The sequence below is a fragment of the Cyprinus carpio genome, chromosome A21, assembly GCF_018340385.1.
Source record: "Cyprinus carpio isolate SPL01 chromosome A21, ASM1834038v1, whole genome shotgun sequence".
Classification (NCBI taxonomy): Eukaryota; Metazoa; Chordata; class Actinopteri; order Cypriniformes; family Cyprinidae; genus Cyprinus; species Cyprinus carpio.
In genome coordinates, this window is record NC_056592.1 from 4412666 (window position 1) to 4437491 (window position 24826).

A 24826-nucleotide genomic window follows, 5' to 3' on the forward strand; every position below is an offset into this window, starting at 1 on the left:
TAAGGTCAAAGGAAACCAGATGCACTGCAGTTTCCATTTCCTGCCATTGACCCGTCAATACCATCACAGTTTCCACCCTTTAACTCAACATCTACCTCACTCTCCTCTGTCTCACGTACACAAGTATCACAGTCAATGGTTTTCACAGACCTTTTTTGTAAATGGCAAAAGAAACCACAGTAGTGTCAGAATCAAGTCTAAGAAACATTTCTAAGAAGCCTGAAAGACGTAGCCGACATCTGTACAGCATAAAACTCTTTATTATAAAACTTTTTTACATCTGTCTGGGCATGAAATCCAAGTAGTTTTTCATGCGTGTCAGTATGACACATCTTCATTTTAATTAAAGAAATCTCTCATAAAAAAAATGTAAAAGAAATTAAAATAAGAAAAAACAAATCAACAGAGCTGCTATACAAACAGAGAGATTAACATCTGCTAGCACAATCAAGAGCTTTAACTGAGGGTTTCAAGAAGCCTATCTGAAGATTAAAATCACTTCTGCTATTTACAAAAATGCTCTCATGAAAGGGGAGAGAATGCAAAATGCAATCCAGTGAACTGAACATCATGTTTGTCTTTCCTTTCTGGTTGTCACTGGTCTTCACCCCTCTGTAGATCAAAGTAAGACCAGTAAACAGGCACTTGATACTGTAGAGAGAGAACGAGAGCATGCATCAAACAGTCTTGTCATTTGAAATATAGATGTAATATGGAATATTTTCATCAGAATCCTAGAGAATTTAAAGAGACGTGATACAAAAGAGCAGGTTTGACACAGAATGAGGCTCAAAAGTGTGTCAGTGAGATCTCGCCTCATGCTCTCACTGTGGAATTGCAGATGTTGCTCAGAAATTGTGCTTTATGACATCATGCAATAATATGGGAAGCAAAACAATCCAGAGCAAAAACATTTTTAATTCATTCTAATTCAGAAGAAAAACATGTTTTTTAAGATCAAACCGGCTACTTGTGTCTACTTGGGACACATTTTATTGTGCCCTGTATTACAATGCATTATTGTTGATTTGGGTCAAGGGTCCTTCATAAAAAATCTGTTTTGGAATTTGCATTATGCTAATTTTTGTATGCATATGTATGAATAACTCAAATGACCTACTACATTTCCCAAAATGTTACAACAATCCAGAACACACTCCCAGATGTCTTTTTTAGTGTTTATCCACAGTTAAACCAATTTTATGGATCAAGGTTCAATCACTTTTCGATTTTGTTGAATTAACGTTGATTTGTGACATTGTTTCAACACCTTTTCGACAGAATGAATTTTAGCCTGACTTAAAGTATTTTGAGAACCTTTTTATATCCATTTAGCATGAAATATTATTTCAATGTTTTTTCAATGTTGAAACTACAACTGACATTATTGCAACTATTTCAACATTAAAGGTCAGCCACGTGCCGACTGGGACTTCAGTCCAGTGTGTGACATATTAACAGCTAAAAGTTTTTTTTTTATGTGATATAAACCGCTAAAGGTTTTTTTTTTTTTTTTTTTTTTTACAATAAGAATGCAAAATAACTCCATGGAGCCCTAACACACCCGGCGCAAGGTGCGGCACAAGTGTTTTAGCTAGTTTCAGCCCGATGCAGTTCTCATTTTCCCATCCTGCGCTGTGTTATTTAAATAGCAAACACATTTGCACCCATTTGTGCACCCATGAGTGTGCTGGTCTAAAAAAGAGGTGTGTTCAGGCACATTGCTGGCACGTTGCTATGTTGAGGAACTGAAAATAGACTGCGCCATAGACCAACTCATACCTGGTCTAAAGTCTGGGGCTATATTATTTCTTTGTTATTTAAAGAGCGCATTAATAATATGCGCCTATAGGTGGGTGCACAATGCGCATACACTTTGCTTATTACATACACAGCAGCACGCAAATATTTTTAAAAATGAAAAATTACATTCCGCCATGTAAATAGCGAATGTTGGCACAAGTGCAACTGGCTTTTAAAAGGGATGGGTGATGAGTGAGAAGACTTTATTAATCCCGAAAGGGAAACTGAGAAGACTTTATTAAGGGGATGGGAGATGAGCCTCTGATTGGTTTATTGCACGTTACGCCTAAAAAACACCCATTACTCATTAAGAGATTGGACAACCCGTTTAGACCATGTGTCCAGGCACACCAACCTTTTTCCCATCATTAAACTAGCAAAAGTGCTGAGTGCACCTGCGCCGTGCGCTTTAGACCATGCGCTTAGATCATTAAAATAGGGCCCTATGTATTTCCATGATGATAACTGCACACAAATCATTTAACTAAGAAATTAGTCTTAAGAATTTAAGACAATTTAAGACATTATTTTCCTGTAATGCTGCTTTGGAACAATGTCCACTGTGAAAATGATACTGAAATAAAAGGAACTTGACTGTACATGTAACATCACAAGGTCATGTGACTCAAAACACCTTTGAGTTTTTACAAAATAATACACAAGACATAATTTTCAGTATGCAGTAGGCTAGTATTCTATTTCAAACAGAGCCAAACACCAACATTTGGCGCCATGGGTGTGTTTAGAAACCAACCAACACACTCAAAAAACCGTGTCTCACCAACACATTCATGAAAACAACTTAGTTCAACATATAGTTGTTTTCTGTTACAAACATGTTTAGGCTTTTTAGATAGACTCAGGTTAGAGTTGTATGTTTTTGCATGACCCAACGCATATAATTTTGCCATCTTGTACCAATTATTTTAACTTCTGATGAGGTTGGATCTGACTTACCCATTGGAGGGATCCTCGAGAGGAGCCCGTGCTGCCGTCCTCTTCTTCCATGTGCTCATGCTCCTCACCCTCACTGTTAGGCGTCTGGTGAATGACCACTCGCTCTGAGGTAAGATACAGACATTGAGATTTAGGGCTACATCCAAATATCTATGATGACAATTCAAAACCATACATAATCTTTTAAACAAGACTTGTGTTATTATAGAATTTTTGATCTAGTAAATCTATGTTTGTGCAGGTAAAATAATTACCAGACTGCTCTCATCTCCATTACTGATTGTATTTTTTAAGCAAAAGTAACAGGTATGCCTTTCAAACCTTTCCAAAAAACCAATACGGTTTTCTTTTCTTCAGTTTTATTGGTTTACTCACACATAGAACCAAACAGCTCGCCTTGCCCAGTAAGCTACATAAGTCTATGCAGTGTGCGTGACAACATGTCTACACTGCAAGCGGGCAATGTGACACAACAAAAATATACTGTTCCCATTATAAACCAACAAAGCTGTCTATACTATAAGTAGCATTGCTTATATACAGAGGTATTAAAGTTGTCACATGCAAGCTATGTCCAGATGACAAAAAAAAAAACTGTCTACAACAACAAAAAATTAAATTCCCACTTCACCACAAATAAAATAATTAAAATAAAAAACAATCACCTGCAGGAGTGTGCGAGATATATTAACCATAACACCAAATGGCAAAATGTATGGTAAAATACCAGAGTTTGATTATTTATTAATTGCATAGAAAAAAACATTTATTTCTTGCTTGCATGACTGCAAAATAACCCTAACCCTAAAATGCATGACTGCAAAAAGTAACAATATAACACTTTTTTTTTTACATAAACATAAAATATTAAGTCAAATAAAATGTATATATTTTTTATTAATACACATATATACAAATATTTGAAAATATAATATATTTTTATATAATATAATAATTTAAATATTTTTAAAAGTAATGTTTTGAAATTTTTGTAGCAATTATTTTTATTTTATATTTTTTATTTTAACTAGAATAATAACTGTTACTTTTAAAAAGTAACATTAAATGTGCATTTGAATAAGCTCAACAGTTGCACTTCCTGTGCGGGGGGCCACATGGCTACAAAATCTAACAAGTTTTGACATAAAAGACCTGCTCACACAGCAACTTTGTGACATAGGATACATTTTTATATTACATGCACTTGCATCATTCACTTTACTGTTAGTCAGTGTTTGCAAGTTTTTTTTGTTTGTTTGTTTGTTTGTTTGTTTGTTTGTTTTTTTAGTGGTGCTGTTGTTTAGTCAGCTAAAGAAAATGTCCAGTTCGTCCAATCCATGAATGAATAATAAATAGACACACTGGCTGTGATTACAGTATTGAACTGGGTATAATTGGTGTAAAAAGCCTTATAATTCTTAAGGAACTTTTAATGAGTCTAAGCTTTGCAGGAAAACATAAGTACTGTACAGCAATACCACAAATGATGAAAACAATGCAGCAGCACAAACACACCAGTAATGAGTCTCAGTATTGAAGTGTACCTGATTTTTTACAGGAGTTTCTCATCTTGCACACACTGAAGGCCAAGCAGAGGGTCAGCAGGCCGACGGCAGCAGCCAGAGACAAAGGCAGAGATAGAGGTGAAGTGTCACTGTGTGCAGTCTGAGTGGTTTGAGGCTGGCTAGAAACTTCAACAGAAGAAATAGACTGAATTAGTTGAACTGAAATTATATTTGCATTTTGATTGCATATGATTTTAATAATGGTGGTATTTTAGCTTTTTTTTATTATTATTGTATTGGGATTTGTAGTAAAAAATTATATTGTGAAGGAAGAATCTTACCAGTCTCTGTTTTGTTATATAGTATGTCGCTGACAGTTATGACTGTTCCACTACCATTCTCCTGAAGCAGGACTGGTATGTCTTGAGTCACTTCACAAACATAATGACCTGAAGCATTTTTAAGTATGTTTGTGAGGTTCAGAATTGCACATGTTTTATGTTCTTGGAGATCCTGGTTTAGTTTTTTCTCATGTATGTACCAAGCAACTTTAACATTCTGTATGATTTCATTCCAGCAGCATTTGATTTGAGCAGATTCTCCTTCATTCACAGTGATGTTGGGTGGACTCTGAGTCACAGACAGATTCTCACTTGAAACTGTGAGAAAAGCATAAACACACACAAAACACATGAACGTTTTGTTGTATTATCTTGTGGCTTTGAGGACTTTCCTGTTACTCAAACTGTTAGTATTTAAAACAAATAAATAAATACTGGTAATGGTAATTTTTTTGCCAGGACATTATTCAGCAATTTTACAGACATTTCCGTTAACCCTAAAACATAACGCAATGAAGTGCAAAATTTTAAATACAGGTAAAGCATGCACCTGTAAAAAATAGATACAACCCACTATAAGAAAACATCTCTTAAAAAATAAAAAACCCATCATGATGGTGCAAAACCACTGGTTAGAATCTGAAATAAGACCACATCAAGGTGGGAAAAAAGAAAAGAACATTGTAACAAAATTGTTTTTAAATAATGTCAAAAATAATGGGTGATAATTGTGAAAAAAATAAAGACCACAAAGTCTATCTCTTATATACATATAAAAGCTCTTACAGATCACATCGGTCTAATCAACTCAAATTGGACCGCTTGTTGTTCACAGTATGTTGAGTTCATGCCTACAAATGAGTGACTTAGCTAGTTTTAAAAAATGTTTTACAACAATTTATATGTGCAAATCTTCCACCTTCCTTAGTAGTAGTACCTTTTCATTTCTTATACAGCTCTACCTTATAAAACATATGTTTAAATATCAACAACAAAGGAATAACGAAGAAGAAATTTGTTTTTCTAAACAGATTAACAACACGGCAGAAAAAATTACCATATGCTCTAATTATACAACTAGACAGCTCTTCAAAAGTGTTTATTAAAATAGTCCAAAATGCCACAAAAATGTCTCCTGATGAATACAGAAACGCAGCATCCTCGCACAGCTCTACAGACAGTTGATTTATTTTATTTTGTACTATACAGAACAGTATCCTGGAGCATCTGTGCTGGGTTTTCACTCAGGAAGGAGTTTCAAGTGGCACTTACCTCTGAAATAAAGGCATGACACGAGGAGCCCACACAGGAGTCTGGAGGAACACTTCATTTCTGAGCATCTGCAGAGAATCTGAACTCTGCTTTACTCCCACATAATAACCTTTCACACGCATGAGACACTCGTACTCTCAGAATTTCACCCCCTCCCCACGCAACTAATTTTATCACAGTGAAGCCCACAGTAAACCACAACACTGATCTCGCATTCGATTCACCCAAGACACACTGAAAAACAACCATATACACAATCCCACAATACACACAATCCAACAGAAAGATTCATGCATGCACAAGACATACTATATTTCACCTACTTTCAGGATTCAGTGTAAATCATTGCAAACCATTATGAGTCTGCAAACAAGCAATTATGCAGGAAGTGGCATCATAGACCTGAACAACACACCCATAACTCCATTTCCTGTATGTCTCACAGAGCTGAAACAAAGCCGCCCAGCACAGAAACAGTCACTTCTTCAGCATCAGTCATTAGTGTCTTTTCATCAGTGTTCAGAACAGATTCAGTCTTGTTTTTTTCATCGTCACGCATTGGAGATGTACCTTGTTCAGTGTCTACAACTACATCTGTTTCTTCATTTTCTTTTTCTTCTTCTGTTGCTGCAGTAGTAACTTCAGGTTTCTGGTTGTTGACCCTCCTTTTCTCCTGTTCAGAAACATTCTCACCCTGTTTCGCTACTTCAGTTTCACTCCTCTGTGTCTCTCCGGCCTCCAGGTCTTCATCCATTTTTTCTCCTGACTCCTGACTTTCTAAGAAAGAAAGAAAGAAAGACAGAAAGATCTAAGGGTATTAACTTTTACTTTAAAAATTTACTCACCCTCAAGCAATCCAAGATGTAGTGATTGCTCACCAGTTGATGCTCTGCAGTGAATGGGTGCCGTCAGAATGAGAGTCCAAACATCTGATTAAAACATCACAATAATCCACAAGTAATCCACACCACTCCAATCCATCAGTTAATGACTTGTGAAGTGAAAAGCTTTATGTTTGTAACAAATAAATCTATCATTAAGACATTTTTATTTCTATCCATAAAGTCCTTTATCCATAATAATGATTTCTCCAGTGAAAAAGTCAGGAGAAAAATATGCACATATCAAGCACTGTTTACAAGTGAAAATGGTCCAAAACAGTTCTAAACAAATGTGTCAGTGGATTATGATGTGAGAAAACAACCGATGATGGACTTTTTCACCAGAGGAAGCGTTATTATGGATTCTGGACAAAAGCAACAGTTTAAAGTTCAAATGGTTTGTTTCTTACAAACACGCAGCTTTTCACTTTACAAGACATTAATTGTTGGTCTGGAGTCATGTGGATTACTTGTAGATTATTGTGATGTTTTTATCAGCTGTTTGAACTCTCATTCTGACGGCACCCATTCACTGCAATGCTAAATTTCTCCAAATCTGTTCTGATGAAGAAACACATCTACATCTTTGATGCCCTGAGGATGAGCACATTTTCAGCAATTTTTTCATTTTTGGGTGAACTATTCTTTTAACTACTTCAACTGGTACAAACACATTATTTAACTTTGCTTACCACACTTTGTCTTAACAAAGAGACAATAGTCTATTGGTGCTCATGCATGAAAACAAACTGTCTGAGATGTTGTTAGACACTGACCTCTGACCACAAATTCATACACCACTGCTGCGGTTTTAAAATCTGAATATGCTGTCAAGTGTTTCAGAAAAAATAAAATAAAATCTTATTAAAGATGTCTGTAATGAAATGTATTTGTAATTAACTGTAGACCTTTCAAGATAAGAACTCAGAGGTTGTTAAATAGGGACTTTAATTATATTTATTGGTTGTTTTTGCATGAATTGTATTTCTAATCATCATCTTGGATTTTTTAAATCACTGGAATGCATTCTGGAATTCTGGGATTCTATCTTTTTAGGATGCATGTGATACTTGTAAAATCAAAGGTGTTAAGCATACAGTCTTTTACCTTAATCAGTTTTCACATATATTTTTGTTTCAGATTAAATGTTGTAATTAAGTTTGAATCAAATTCTTCATCACAGAGCTGGTTTGTTCAGTTAAAGGGGTCATATGATGCTGCTAAAAAGAACATTATTTTGTGTATTTGGTGTAATGAAATGTTTATGCGGTTTAAAAAACACATTATTTTCCACATACTGTACATTATTGTTTCTCCTCTATGCCCCGCCTTCTGAAACGCATCAATTTTTACAAAGCTCATCTCTCTGAAAAGCAAGTTGTGCTGTGATTGGCCAGCTATCCAGCGCATTGTGATTGGCTGAATGCCTCAAGTGTGTGACGAAAATGTTACACCTCTTAATATATTGTGATGCCTTGTCCGGCTGTAGCAACAAGACAAAAACATAAAACCCATTATAAATGTGATGAAAACATGATTTCTAGTCGTGTCTTCTTTTGGAAGGCCAAACAAAGTAGTTTCACTTTCTCAACGAAACAGCGTCACACAACGCGGCCATGAGTGAGCAGAGCGACCAGCATGGATCAGCTCCAGGCATGACGAAGCGGATATTGTCCTCTTTTGGAAGGCCAAACAAAGTAGTTTCGCTTTCGCAGTGAAACACACAGCGTCTATATGACATGACGGCGGAGGCAACAACAATACTACAATGAGAATAAAAGGTACGCCTTATTTCTTTGCGTGAACATCTGGGCGGCGTTATGCAAATCTTCCCACATAGTGACGTAGAGATGTGGGGGCGTGTTAGAATGAGCCGTTTCAGGGGGGCGTGGACGAGGCTTAACTTTTATAAAGAATCTTTGGGACTCTTGAGACTTTAGTCTTTGCAACTTTACAGATCTTCTTTATTCACCAAGAACTTGTAACACTCCAAAGAGAAAGAAAAATTTTAAATTGCATCATATGACCCCTTTAAAGGCTAAACAAACAGCTAAACTATATTGTGAAGTTTGTGTTGAACAGTAACCTGGTCTTGATGCTGTGACTTGTTTTTTGTCCCTGTTTAGGTAAAAGAACACCACCAGCAGACAGATGAAGGGCAGACTTCTGAAAATATATATGATCACAACCTCCCGCGAACTACCTGTGAAAAACAATTGATCTTTTTAAGATCTTTTACAGAAACATAAAACCTACCCAAGGGTCTTTGTAGTTTGTTTGTGGCACATCCTACTTTTTAGAGAGGATTTAAGGGAATTCTACAAAAGGGGAAAGCCTAACTTAGGCCTGGGACTCACCAGACGATTTTCAAATCTTAACCAATTTTATAACCATGGTAGACCACAGACAAGAAGACAATTTCAACTGATTTTTAGCCTTATGATCCTTTAAATTTTTTTATAAATAAATAAAAAATTCTGGGTTCATCACTGATGTTTCTATGCTATCAGAAAAAAATGTACAAAAGCTGTCACTGGGGTACCTTTAAGGTACCAATATTCAACCTTTAGAGGTAAATAAAGTGCACCTTTTGAAAAGGTACCTTTCATTTGTACCTAGAGTGTACAAATGAAAACCAGTTCCTTTAGTTTAAAATTTACAGAATCAAATTACTGTATGTTGATATTTACATCTATGATAAAAAAAGCATCAATATTCTTCTGGATTTCGCTTCTCTTCCACTTTTATTAGACACAGAAAACAGAGAGTGACAAAAAACCATTGAGAAACCCAAATCATCCACATGATCCCTGACTCAGCACATTCAGACAACATGGACTAACTGCTACACAGAACAGTACGTTTTCAGTAAAATGTTGTAAGTACTCACCAGCTGCTGGGTTGAAAAGTGTGTGAACACTGACTGAAACACAGCAGATAAATTGGATTATCTCTTAATGCAACAGTCCTTTAATCTGATATTGCTTAAATGACATTATGTTGCATATCTTACAACAACAAATACCATTTTTATTAGACTGTAATTTGTGTGATACAATCTCAGTTGTTGAATGAATGAACATATAGTGATGTTTTGATTTCCTCATATTCAAGCAGGAACTGTATGTACTGAATCATTTTACAAACATAATCACCTACATTGTATTTATTTGGGATTTTTAGAATAAAAGGCACTTTTATGCTGGCATACTTTGCAGGACAATACTTCCAGACTGCTTTTATTCCAGCAGCAGGTGATCTGAATCAATAATGGTGGTCTTTTAGCCTTTTAATAACTTACCAGTTGTTGTTGTTTCTACTAGTATGTAATTGACAGTTATGACTGTTCCACTACCATTCTTCTGAAGCAGGACTGGTATGTCTTGAGTCACTTCACAAACATAATGACCTGAAGCATTTTTAAGTATGTTTGTGAGGTTCAGAATTGAACAGTTCTGTGTTTTATTTTCTTGGAGATCCTGTTTTTCCTTTTTCTCATTGATGTACCAAGCAACTTTAACATTCTGTATGATTTCATTCCAGCAGCAGCTGATTTGAGTAGATTCTCCTTCATTCACAGTGATGTTGAGTGGAATCTGAGTCACAGACAGATTCTTACTTGAAACTGTGAGAAAACCATAAACACACACAAAACACATTAACGTTTAGTTTTATTATCTTGTGGCTTTGAGGACTTTTCTGTTACTTAAACTGTTAGTATTAAAATTTTATTTATTTTTAAATAAAAAATAAATAAATACTGGTAATGGTAATTTTTTTGCCAAGACATTATTCAGCAATTTTACAGACATTTCTGTTAACCCTCACAGAGAGATACTCACTGGAACCAATGAAAGAATTAATTTAAAAAACCCATTAACTACTATTTTTGTGTGTCTGATCAGTATTTCTGATTATATTATAATGTACATTTGATATTTAGAAACATTTTGTGCTGTAGGAACATCTACAGAAGCATACAATATGATAAAGTTTGTCTTAGTATTGGATGAAAAGTGAACTAGAGGTGTGATTGAAGCATATAATGTAATTGTGTTCCATAAAAAAGACCTTTATTTAAAATAAAAAAAACAGCTACTGTAAATTGTAAAACAGAAATATCAACATCTTCCTCACACTAGCAGTATATAACATACACTGCCTGGCCTAAAAACAAGTCAACATTTGGATTTTAATGAGCAAATATTTAAGAGTCTCAGTTAATGTCTTGTAACAGAGTCTCGACTTGGATTATTATTGCAGTGATTAATAAATTTCTAGCATGTTATGTGCTTTCAAATTCTTATAACCATGACCAATTCAGTGCATAACTTTTAATTTCTTAAACAGCCATATTGGAAGACATAACAATGTCCATATTGCAGCATGAAAATGCTAGGATTAATTAGGCCCAAATTGTGAAATAGTAGTTCAGTGAGCATGGGGAATCATTTTCATGCATGAATTGGCCATCACAGAGTCCTGAACTTAACCCTATTGAAAGTTTTTGAGATGTGCTAGAGTTGACTTTTCAGAGTGGTTCGACTCTCCCCTTGTCAATAACAGATCTCAGCCAAAAATTGGAAATAAATGCTGTGATGTTGCATAAGGCTGTCGAAACAATGCCATGATGGATGCACACTGTTATCAAAGCTAAAGGAGAGCCAATGAAATACTAGAGAGTATGACTTTTTTTTTAAATGTTAACACAATTCATTCAAATACATTCAAAGCTAACACAACCTAACCACACTTGTTAGTTCATGCTAATTCTCAGTTTTTGATTTTAATAATCCATTAGTAAATGTTGGAATTAACTTTAGCTAAGATTAATAAATGCTGTAGAAGAATTGCTAATTCTCAGTTCATGTTACCTAATACCTAATATAAGTGTTACCAAAAATATATTATAAAACAGAAGGCAGTATGTAATAAAGTTTATTTAAAAAAAATGACTTTGCATGAATTATGGCTAATTAACATGTATAGACAGATAAGAAAGACAAAATGCCATCAGGGTAACATACCAAATAATAAACACTACCTAAACAAAAGGCACCTTAAACCCAAGATTTGAAAAAAAAAAAAAAATATAAATATATATATATATATATAGCTATATATTTAGCAGCTTAGACTCGATGTGGCTCTTACCTCTGAAGCAAATCCAGGACAAAATGATCCCACAGATCAGAGGGCACGAGAGCTTCATTTCTAAGCGTTTAATCACAAATCCAACTAACATAAGTGCTGTCACACTCGCTCACATTAAAACACACAATCAGTCGTGACTTCGTCAGTGTGCCCATAGGTTCATCTCATGCAATCTCCACCCTCTCTTTCACTTCTGCCTTCTGGTCAAGGTGAAGGGTGAAGAGTCTGGTAAATCATAGTTAACCAACAACACCATTTGTTGTTCTCAGCATTCTCAAAATGGATCTAACTTTACCCAATACTGACAATGAATTGCTGTGTAACTCAGCACGACTGGCTTGATTTGATAAAATAAAATAAAAGTATAACATCAGATTTAAAAAAATAAATAAATAAAATTATAAACTATGCATTTTATAACTGTTATATTTTAAAATGTTCTGCTCATTCTGATGTTGATGGAATTTATTTGGCAGAACTTTACAATGCAATTAAATAAGCATGACACAATCAATGGATGCAAAGGTACAGTAGTTTGTCAAATGTAATGATGATATTTTAGTGTCCTGTAAAGTTCAACATATCAGTTTAACTAATGGACATTCTTAACACTGACCTCCAGAGTGGCTCTTAAATGTCTAAATGCATGCTGGGCACTTCGTTAAAAAACATTATGCTCTCCTAGCTGTCTGCAGTATTTGCGTGTTAATGAACAATATTTGTTTGATCAAACCGACACTTATTCCACAAGACCTTCCAGATCTGAGATCTAAATTATTTTAAAGATTATACCTCAGCTTCATCCATTTGATACATTTGATACAAACTTGCCAGGAAGTGGCTAAGACAACATCTTGTTAAACAGGAAGTCCATCAGTGACTAGGTGGGCTTGTGGTTATCTATCATCTGTTTCCGTATATGTCTTTTAAAACCTTTCAAGCTAGTCTATTAAAGAAAGCTGTAGGGAGACTTATTTCCAGTTGTTTTCAGTTAGTCCTGTTCTGATCAAAAGGCTGAATTTATTACAGTAAAAATAGTAATATTGTGAAATATTATTATAATTTAAAATAACTGCTTTCTATTTGAATATATTATAAACTATAATTTATTCCTGTGATGCAAAGCTGAATTTTCAGCATCATTATTCCAGTCTTCAGTGTGATTCTTCAGAAATTGTTCTAATATGCTGATTTGATGTTCAAGAAACATTTATTAGTATTATCAATACTGAAAAAAAATTTTTAGCAAAAGAATTCACCATTTAAAAAGTATGGTATTTTTACATACTTTGAAGAACAATGAAAAACATATGAATATGATAATCTTTTAGTACCATGGTGTGTTTATCTCATTGTTTGCCATGGTGCTACCATCTGATACCACGACTGTGGCTTTAAACAACTTTGTATTCTCAGGTAGAGAGAAAGCACAAAAATACCCTTTCAGACAAAGCTCAAACAGATCTGAGACAGTCTTTCTTCAAGCACTGGCCCACTAAATCCCCAAAACAACAACAAAAACCTCAAAAAAAAAACAAAAACCTCAAAAAAATAAATCTGGTCGTTTGTTTTTCCCTGGAGAGGATTTTTTCCCCCCAAATGCTAGTTAATGTTACCATTTTTTAAAATAATTTTTGCACTTTTTTTCTCATCATTACTACACTGAAGAAACAAAAATACTATAGAAACAATTTACACTCAGAAATTGGACTTTTAGAAAGTAACACATGGAATTAAACATGACATTTTGAAGTAGGGAGACTGAAACAGTATTTTCTTGTTAAACACTACAATATTCTTGGTTTAAAAATATATATATATATATATATATATATATATATATATTATATATATATATTTTTTTTTTTTTTTTTTTTTTTTTTTCACAGTCTAGGCTACAAAAAATAAATTGCTTCCAAATTACTTGTTATGTTATATTATTACCAAATATTCAGTCTGCTTATCATCTTGTTGTCTTTCAATTAGCACAGGTTTTGTATCTATTTTTGGAACTGATTGATCATATAGGCCTCATCCAAGCCTCGGTTTTTGAGTGAATATTGATTCAAGGATATTTGAAGAATACTGATTCACAAATTATGCTTTTTTCCATTCAAAAACTGAAGTGTATAAGCTCAGATCAATAAGTCAGATGATCTATCAGTTCCAAAAGCAAATACATAAGAAATAATAAGAAAATTAACCAAAGATTAAATCCAAGATTTGATGATATTATAGTTTAACTGAAAGGTATTCAAGCAGTTATTTTTAAAAGGCTGGTCATTTTTGACCAGGAACACCAAATTAGGTAAAGGATTTTCAACAGAGCACCAGGGTTAAATGTACTTAAACAGTACTGAATATGAAAGACTGACAGTATGAAACATTGCTTATACATTTTACATCAATTTTTAATTTTGCTGACTCCTTAAACTTAATTTAAATGTCAGGTTTTTAAATGCCAGAATTTCAATGCAAGTCTTCTGAACCCCACTCTATGTTTATGAGCATTAAATCAGCTTTTCATGTCATTTTGTACACCTTATAACAGATTATAATGACCTTTCCATGTTTTTTTTTAAACCTTGGGCTTTCTGTAAGAACATGGCAACAGCATCCTGACATGAAATCATCAGTGCAGCACCACGCAGCGGTTTAACTTTAGATTTTTGACAGCACAAGAGCAGGAGACTCGGAGAAAACGCAGAAGATGATGATCTCATCTTCAAGTCAAGAGCCTTCATATAGCAGTATGCACCTGCTCTAACACTGTCTCCTAGCAACCAGAGCGCCAGAGACAGAGATTGATTCTTCAGCTGCTTTATGGGTATTGGGTGTCTGATCATGGCAGTTAAATGTTGGCTAATTGAATTGTGATTTTTTTTTGCTGAGCACTTTCAAGGCCGACGGCGCATTTGAGCTTGCATCTCACAGCTCGAGCGCTCCCAAAAACATCCTCACAGGCACTTTAGCCAAGACCGTTTAATTCAGTTCAGATGCATTCTGAGAGGCCTTATCGATATTACAAACGATCATGTGGTACTATAACACTCACTGATTTTCTAACACTCTCTGAGATTCTGGTAACAGAGCTGAACATATTTATAAATATACCAAGCTAAATGTAATCAATAAAACACATATAAATAAACACTGTTTTAGACATTCATGCTCTTAACGTCAACATGAAATCAAACTAGACCCTGTTTATTTGATATTATTGTACACAATTCATTATTTTTTCATTATAAAGAAAAAATAAATTGTTTTCATAATCTTTTCCCAAAATGACATTAGGAAATACATCTCAATATATCTCAATTAAATTATAGCCTTTAAAATCACAATGAAATCCAAATTGAACCTATTTATTTTTTATACACGTTCCTAGCATTATTTTAGTATTTGTGAGATACTAAAATAAGTATCTCAAATAGAAGTTTTTATTAACATTTTGAATCAGTTTTATTTTTATATTTTGTTTTCATTTTTTATTTCAATTAAAGTTTTAGTTTTAGTAATTTTGTTGTCTGATTTCATAATTTTTAGTAAGTTCTGTCTTTTAGTTTTTTATTTAATTTATTTCGGTTTTATTTTTAGTTATTTTAATACATTCAGTTATGTTAAAACTGAATTAAAATGAGAAATGTTTCTTTGGCAACTAGCTGAAATAAAATATTTCTTATTATTTTATTTCAAGTGTGAATTTTATTTCAAGTTTTTATTTTCTGTTTAAGTTAACTATAATAACCCTAAAATAAATTTATTTGTACACAATACAAGTGCATGTTCCTATAAAAATATAAAATAAAAATAATTAAATTAATAAATAAAATTAAAATGATTACTTTCTCCTCCGTGGGTAGGAAAAATATTGATATTTAATAATATTAATCAGTAATATAACATGTTTTAACTTTATCGAATGCCAATGTGCAAATTAAAGTTCCTATCAAAGTCAATATCAAAGTTGAATTTGTTGTGAATGCAGTTTCATGTTTGAATTTTGTAAATGGGCTCAAAAGCTGCTGTAAGGTCATTTGTACACATCTTTTCATCATTTAATTGTTTCCCTGTTCTGCTGTTTATGAATCTGCTTATAAATTATGCACAAAACTTTAGGGGGAATGTCTCGCTTGAAGGACAATGTGTGAAAAAGAAAATCAACTTAGGAAAAGGAAGTGTATTTTCCTTAATTCCCAATGTGAAACTCCACAGAGATGTTTGAGTCAACACCAAACATTAGACTCACTACAGAAGTAAAAATTCATTTTTTGAAGAAAACATTAATGTTTTTGTCCATGCAAAACTCGTCACTACACTCTCAGAGAAAAGAGGTACAAAAGTTGTCACTGGGGCGGTACCTTTGTACCTAAAGAGTCCATATTGGTACCTTAAAGGTACATATTAGTACCTACAGTGAACATATTAATACCTAAGAAGTACAAAAGTGTACCTTTTGAACAGGCACTGCCCCAGAGACAGCTTTTGTACCTTTTTTCTGAGAGTGTATAATGCTATAAGGTCTCTAAGGAGGTGTAAGTTCCAAACAGGAAGTGTGTACACAGATCGTTCCTTTATAGCACAGGACTGATGTTGCCCTCTAAATGAACTTCCTGCCTCTATAATTTCCACCTTTGAATTGCTGAACTCTTTGATATGAACACATTTACTTTCATTTCCTCTCTCGCTCAGTCTCTGTGCTATGGGGCAGAAACAGTAAAGTAAGATGATATTAGAAACTAACAAATATCATTAAGCGCACACACACAGATGTTCCCACATGAGGTGATTTAGATTCCTGCTTAGCACTGCTTTTACTGTCACAATATTAATTACTGAACAGCTGCAAACACATCATCACCTGACTCTTCCCGTAGTCATGGACACTAACACAGCATATTCAGCAACAACTAACATTTAGAACATACAGAATTAACCGAAGTGGAACAATATAGTTCTTTATAACAGATTTACATCATGCAATCACACTCACACACACACACACAAACACACACACACACACACACACACACACACACACACACACACACACACACACACACACACACACACACACACACACACACACACACACACATACAGCTGTTCGTGAAGTCCCACAGGTGCAGAGTCTTTTAGGATGCAGTCCTTTGTGAGTTTGATTTTAATCCATCTCAAAATCGTCCACATTCACATTACATTAAAGCAATATTTCACCCATCCAAGATGTAGATGAGTTTGTTTTTTCATCAGATTTGGAGAAATGTAGCATTCCATCGCCTGCTCACCAATGGGTCCTCTGTAGTGAATGGGTGCCGTCAGAATGAGAGTCCAAACAGCTGATAAAAACATCACAATAATCCAAAAGTAACCACACCACCAGTCCCATCAAGTTAAGCAAAGTCTTGTGAAGTGAAAAGCTCTGACTGTTGTTTATAATAAAAACATTACAAAATAATATATAATAAATCATAATAAACCGAAAACGTCTATCTCCTGTTGTCCTCTCACATTAAAATTGACCAACATATTTTTAAACTAATGTTCTCACATTAAAATTGACCAACATATTTTTAATGAACTGTTTTCTTGCATCAAAACATAACTTTATCCCTTACACATAAATTACACCACATTCACACTAGACAAACTCAATCACATGAATAGATTAATTTTATGGATAGAGGACTCGTATTTTGTCCAGAAGCAATGGTTTAAAGTTAGAAACATCTTAACGAAGTAATTGTTTCTTACAAACTCGCAGCTTTCTACTTCACAAGACATTAACTGATGGACTGGAGTGGTGTGGATAACTTGTGGATTATTGTGATGTTTTTATCAGCTGTTTGGACTCTCATTCTGATGGCACCCATTCACTGCAGAGGATCCATTGGTGAGCAAGTGATGTAATGCTAAATTTCTCCAAATCTGATGTAAAAACTCATTTGCATCTTGGATGGCCTGAGGGTGAGTACATTTTCAGCAAAGTTTCATTTTTGGATGAACTATTCCTTTAAAACGGAGTCATTTAAACCAAGAGGAGAAAGAGGAGCAAACTGCTCATTAAACAATTATTATCACGTGAACATCACTATCTTTACATGTGAGAGCCTGATAATGGCTCTATTGCTTTAAGATGCTCACTCTTTCCTGCTTTTGTTACTGATTAAATTTCCTGCCCTTCAGGGGTCTGCGTGTGGATATGACCATAAAACCTTATATTGATTCCCGTAATGTGCAATTTTATATGGAATTGTGAATTTAATGTGAAATATAATCAGTGAAACAAAAGAGGCTTGTTCTGTCTTGCAGCTGAAAGGTGATTTTAATGTGTAAATGATTTCCTATTCAGCGCCATTCAGGACAAAGACAGGAGAACAGTGCCCCCTGTTGGTAAATACTCAACATACAGGTTCAGAAGAGCATAATTCTACACTACTCTTACTGTTTCTTCAGTATATTGTATTTATGCCGTGCATAGTGTGTTAATTTTCTGTATGCACATAAATACCTGGATGAAAATTGTATTTCTTAAAATGTGCGGTACACAGTAGAACACACTGCATGGCATACTGTCTCCCACAATGCAATGCGCTTGACTTGACCTTCCATTTCCAGTGTGATACATGAACCTGAAGTGATATCAACTTATTTTAGCTTCTCTTTTTTGGCTTTTTATGTAATTGATCTGCCAGCACTGTTACAAAAATGTGGTTATTTTTGAGAGTAACGCTCAAACGTTTGTTTTTGAAAGAAGTCTCTTCTGCTCACCAAGGCTGCATTTTTTAAATAAAAATACAGTAATATAGTGAAATAGTATTACAATTTAAATAATTGTTTTCTATTTTAAAATATTTTAAAAATGTAATTTATTCCTGTGATGGCAAAGCTGAATTTTCAGCATCATTCCTCCAGTCTTCAGTGTCACATAATCTTCAGAAATCATTCTAATATGCTGATTTGCTGCTCAAGAAACATTTCAATCAATGTTCAAAACAGTTGTGCTGCTTAATATTTTTGTGGAAACAGTGATAACGTTTTTCCCCCCAGGATTATTGAAAAGAACAGCACATAAAAAGAAAACTATATTGTTACATTATACATTTCTTTACTGTCACTTCTGATACTCTAAGTCTTAAAGTCAAGCATAAAAATATTTAAAATGTATTTAAATCTATTTAAAAATATTTTTGCATATTTTATATAGATATTAATATTTAAATTTTAATTTCACTGCAACACCCATATTTTAAACACTTAGCATGTTTTTTAATAACCCAAATGTTTATATTAAAATATTTAGGTAACATTAACAACTTTATTAACATTAGTTAATGCAGCAGGTATGATGAACTAAAAATAAACAACAATTTTACAGCATTTATTAATCTAGGTTAATGTTAATTTTAATTCATTGCTAATTCATGTTTGTTCATTAAACATGAACCTATTATACAATTTTAATGTTTCAAAAATGTATTAGCATATGCAGAAATTAACATTCTACACTAACCTAGAAAATAAATGTTGTAAATCCACAGTTCATTGTTATTTCATGATACCTAATGCATTAATTAATGTTAATAAATTAAGCCCAGTATTATTAAGTGTAAAAATTAAAATACTTAATGAAACAGCACAAATTTCTCAGGAGAGATCATTGGCGAGCAGCCGATTTACTCCTCAATTTCTCTGGGGACTGAAAGATTTTTTTTACTTTGGGAGCCTGTGAGCTGTAGCCAACTATACAAAACAGTAAACTGTACTCTGCTAAAATAGACATCCACATATTTTTGGGATTGTGCAGTGTATTCAGGTGAGGACAAAGTTAGTTCAAGCGGACAAAGTAAAAGTTTTGTGTGTGTGTGTGTGTGTGTGTGTGTGTGTGTGTGTGTGTGTGTGTGTGTGTGTGTGTGTGTGTGTGTGTGTGTGTGTGTGTGTGTGTGTGTCTGTCTGTTGAAGTTGGTATAAATAAAACAAACTTTGGGGGCCAAAGACAAACATCATTAAAAGGCTGGCTTTGATTAAGCTGCCCGTTTGTGTGTGTGTGTGTGTGTGTGTGTGTGTGTGTGTGTGTGTGTGTGTGTGTGTGTGTGTGTGTGTGTGTGTGTGTGTGTGTGTGTGTGTCGTGTGCAGGGTCAAACACACACATAGATTAATTTATTCAAAAGGCATATTAACAAAATCTCAGCTAAGTTAAAGGTGCCCTTGTAACCGTGTTTACAGGGACCTTCTGCCTGCAATAAATCACTCCAAAAACATCTATAATCTAAAGACAATTATCAGCAAGATAAATCTGCTGCCATTGAAAACTTTGGGTCATATTTCATCGGAGGAAATTGGCAGCTCAAACCACAGGGAAACAAACTTGTTTGGCGGTACATATCTGATTTTGTTCATCGGACATTGCTTATTTTGTCTCCCTCTCAATCTTTCACTTTCCACTCTTTTCTCATCATCAGTAAATCATTGTAATGACGCTCCTGTGCAATTTCCTAGATTTTCTCTCACCCTTACACCTCACTTGAATACTAACATGTTCATTTAAATAATCATCACCTTCATCTCTCTGCTTAAAATGTGTCTCTTTCTTCCTCATTCGTTTCACTGATTGACATTCAGATAAAGTATGAGAGGCAAGGGCTGGTTGGGACAATTTTCATTCTTTGTTGAATCTCTCATGGAATAATCATTAAAGGAACAGTTCATCCAAAAATGAAAATAGTATAATACTATAAATAGTATTTTCTAGTAAAACCCACTCCAATAATCTTTTATTTACTTTGGAAAATCATTTTTATAGTATACATTAATCCATTTTATCTTGGATATTAAGCACATTAAGTGTGTTTTGACAGGCTGATTACTTTATGTCCATTAGTAAAATGCTACTTTACTCCAATTAGTAAATTGAATGTTTGTTAGGTCAGATTTGTGTGTCTGTTTGTGTGCTTCATTAATAAATTAAGTGCAAATGTCAGTCATCCGGTAGGAAAGCTTGAATGCAGGTGCTGCAAAAGTATAAAGCCACATTCAGCCCTAAATAACTCAGTCAAAATGATCAGAGAGAAACGAGCAGACGAGTGACAGTGTGTCTGCAACTGTGTAGGTGCTACAGGCAGACAAGAAGAGACAGCAGGTAAAAATTATAATGACAGCGAAACACATCTGAATCATCAATCTGAAAATCACACCCATTCTGTCTCCAGCTCTTTTCCTCCCACACATGCATCCAAATACGTTCTTCACAATGATTCACGCACATGCAAGATCCCAATTTTACAGTCCAGACTTTGCAATGATACACTCCAGTCATATAAAACTTCTTAACAAGAGATGCATTAAGACAAAAAAATAAATAAATAAATAAACATGTCCATAGATAGTTAATGTGAAGTACAACACAGCTGTAGTTACTCTGCTCTCAGAGATGCCTCTTTGAACTAAAAATGATGAAGAGAGGTGAAGTTTGCTTTGAATTAAGTATCAGCACAGCGAAAACGTCAAAGCACATAATTGTAACAATAATTGTTTTCTGGAGTGAAAAAAATAGCCAGTCTGCCTTGATTCTCACACTAGTAAACAGCGCCACCATGTGTACAGACTTCTACACTATTCACAACAATTGTAATAAATAACTGAATTCAGCCTGTAATAAATAACTTGTAATAAATACATCTGAATCCCTTCAGCCTAATTACTATCTTCATCCCTTCATTGTGTGGTGTGTGTGTGTGTTCTATTTAAGATGTGTGTGTTGTGTGTGTGTGTGTGTGTGTGTGTGTGTGTACGGTTGGACTATACTGTTTTGGAATGAATACACACCAGCTCATAAGGACTTGAACCTAGACGTCCCCATAGGTGCGAAGCTTATAAATCAATACAGATTGTGTTTGTGAGATTGTAAAAGTTGCAGTTTGTGTGTGTGGCAGTTTGGTGTAGTGTGTGTTTGTGTGTGTGTGGATGAGGATAGTGAACCAGACCGTGCGTGTGTGTGTGTGTGTGTGTGTGTGTGTGTGTGTGTGTGTGTGTACACACACATACAGTACATACTAGAGATGTAATGATTCACTCATGATTCACGATACTGATTTTACAATACAATTTACTCACGTTCTTTTCTTTTCTTTTCTTTTCTTTTTTTTTTACAAAATGTGATTTAAGACAAACTATAAGTGAAAAGGTGTTATTTTATTATTGCTTGGACAAAATGCTGCACATTTCTTTGTGAAATCAATAACAAATAACAAAACTAAACTGAAATGTTAAAACAAACCCCAAAACAAATAAATAAATGACACAAATAGAAGAAATCTCTTCATATAGACAAACTTAGGCTTTGCCTGTGCTCTTTTTATTTAAAATTATGTATATTAATCACAATCCAAACAGATGCTGCATGCATGTAGCATGAGCATTATTTAATCTAAATTAGATTATATAATTTCGAAATATGAATCAAAAACAGAATGGTCTGACATTATTTATTTATTTATTTATTTATTTTTTGTGCAACTATACTACATAAAACCTATCTGCATGAAACAACAACAGCAGTTGGGCTGAATGAGAATGCAAACTCATTCTCTGCCAGCAGGAGGCGCTTATGGAACAGCAGTAATACAGCGTTTCCTTGGTTACTGCTGTACACAGCAGTCCTGCACTCAGGGTTGGGCAAAGATACATCAAAATGTATTTTAAAATAAAATACCAAATACCTTCATTTTAAGTGTATCAAAATAAACTACAAAATACAGCAGCCAGACCATGTATCAAAATAAACTACTGTATTTTTGTATTTAAAAAATACTAAAAAATACTTTTAAAAGGGAGCATGAAATTTCTTGGCAAACCTTCCATCAATTGGCCTATTTGATCTATCGCTTCACTATTACGCTGACTTGTTGATTAAGTAAACAATGTTTGATAGCAACAGCTTTTCTCTGCCAGAGCCATGCAATAAACCTGACATATGCAACCAGTTAATAGATCAAATATTCACATATCCCTGTGATCTCCCAGATGAAGGTTAGTTTTAAAGTAACCAACAGTTTAATGTTTAACAGTTTGCGAATGACTATTTAGTTACTCTGTATTTAATAGCGTAGGGCCTACTTTGCATCAGCAACACTGACTCAATCATGGCAAACTGAACAAAGTGATGGCACCTGAATTCATAGCAACAAGTTTCTAACTAATTATTCATTTGAATGTTAATCATAAATATAATAAATATTATGTGGCAGTCATTCATGCAATGGCACGCAAAATCATGATCCTACTAAACAGCTACTTCAATTAGGGTACAATATTCAGCAATCAAATATTTATTTATCAATCATTGGACAACTATTTGGAAGTTGAAAACAAGCATTTTAACTTTTCAACAATTATTAAATGATCAATATGTTTTGTTTTTTAAATGTAGCCAGAAACGTGTAGCCAGAATGTAGCCAGAAAGTAGCAACAGAACTTGTCAAGGAGTATTAATCCAGCTCCAACCACTGAATCTATTGAGAGCCATAGAAGTATAGAGGACACATACATATTAATAGTGTAGTAAGAACATTTACTTATAATCCAAAAGAGAATATTACAGAGCAGGTACTCCTAAATATTTTAAATGTTCTAACAGAAACAGTCAAACTTATGTGTGAATGTGGGTGAGAAAGTAAGTTTGTGTGTGGGGTGGGGGGGGGGGGTGTATAGAATGAGTGGTGGACTACATTGCAGAGGTCTCTTTAGCTACTGATGCCTTTAAGCAAAATAAGTTTCTCAGAGCGGCTCACAGTAAATGCTGCTGCTCCACGAGAGTTTAGACCATTAAACCAATATCGTGGCATTAAAATGTAATGTTGTACAACACTGAAACACTGTATTATTTTTTTTGTGTGTGTGTGTGTGTGTGTGTGTGTGTGTGTGTGTGTGTGTGTGTGTGTGTGTGTGTGTGTGTGTGTTTGTGTGTGTGTGTGTGTGTGTGTGTGTGTGTGTGTGGTGCTATTAATACAAAGAAAAAAATGGAATGAAATGAAAGAAGAAAAATATTTTATGTTCTTAAAAGGAACATTTGAATGGTGAAACATGAAAAGAAAATATAAAGATAAAAGCTAATTATAAATATTAATAAAAACTATATCAGTATATAATTAATGATAAAATAATGCTGCTTTGTCTAATAACTCATGGTGGACGGTTCTAGTCCTGATCAACTATAAAAGTATATTTTAGTAAAAATAATAAGCTAAACTGACAGCAGCCAAAGACTCATAGTCGTAGTCACATAGCCTACATTAAACGATGTATTGGTGCCTTGATTTTCGTAAATCAGATTTATGATGCATAAATTGAGTAATGGTAAAGGATCAGCAGAGTTCATGTCAGTCTAATGGCTGAGCAGAGGTGAGCTTGAACCGTTGAGGTGTGAAATATAGAAAGAACAGAAGGAAAGAGTGAGAAATGAATTCTGAAGATGCTCTACAGGACTGAAGTTACCCACTGATCCACAAAATACAGACTACAACATCATCTCATGGACCATTTATCTTCCTAATGATTCTAACAAGAATAATGTTGAGATCATTTGCTAATTAAATAATTAAATTAAGATATAAGTGTAACTCGGTGTCATGAATCACAATGATATATGCTACAGTCTACAAAGCATGATCTGAATACCATGAACGCAAGAGCCAAAATATGGTTAAATAGTGACCTTCAACATAAATCTGTAGTAACATCAAAATTATGTTATCCATTCTTTATTTCAGAAATAAACGTTTAAATTATTTTTGAATTTATGCATAAATGCAAACCTTAAAGTCTTGGATACAAAAACCCTATTTAACATTTTAATTATTGTTGCCCAGGAAAAATGATCAGTTTCATTAAATGCATGGTGTCCTTTTGTGCC

General features: G+C 34.1%; 1 protein-coding gene across 6 annotated transcripts; it reads right to left on the minus strand.

Annotated features, from left to right (window-relative positions):
- Positions 1 to 240: 240 nt before the first annotated feature.
- Positions 241 to 12067, minus strand: LOC109047227. Of its 6 annotated transcripts, none has more exons than XM_042778646.1 (8): positions 10061 to 10465; positions 9650 to 9682; positions 8846 to 8962; positions 5879 to 6651; positions 4607 to 4924; positions 4305 to 4451; positions 2761 to 2864; positions 241 to 651 (listed from the first exon to the last, which is right to left on the minus strand). In XM_042778646.1, the coding sequence occupies exons 4-8, from the start codon at positions 5934 to 5936 to the stop codon at positions 595 to 597; spliced, it is 684 nt and encodes a 227-aa protein (XP_042634580.1). In that variant the 5' UTR covers positions 5937 to 6651; positions 8846 to 8962; positions 9650 to 9682; positions 10061 to 10465; the 3' UTR covers positions 241 to 594. The 6 variants fall into 6 exon arrangements, with proteins under 6 accessions (XP_042634580.1, XP_042634579.1, XP_042634582.1 ...); XM_042778645.1 differs by having other exon boundaries at positions 5879 to 6655; XM_042778648.1 differs by lacking the exons at positions 8846 to 8962; positions 9650 to 9682; positions 10061 to 10465 and adding an exon at positions 6724 to 6833 and having other exon boundaries at positions 5879 to 6655.
- Positions 12068 to 24826: the final 12759 nt, after the last annotated feature.

Coding starts and splice junctions, on each gene's coding strand:
- LOC109047227 (XM_019064932.2), bottom strand. CDS start 10,418: ATGTGTTTTGTGTGTGTTTATGGTTTTCTCACAGTTTCAAGTAAGAAT. Junction 9,683..10,060: donor AGTAGAAACAACAACAACTG/GTAAGTTATTAA, acceptor GCTGTGTTTCAG/TCAGTGTTCACACACTTTTC. Junction 6,656..8,845: donor AGTCACAGCATCAAGACCAG/GTTACTGTTCAA, acceptor TTTCTTTCTTAG/AAAGTCAGGAGTCAGGAGAA.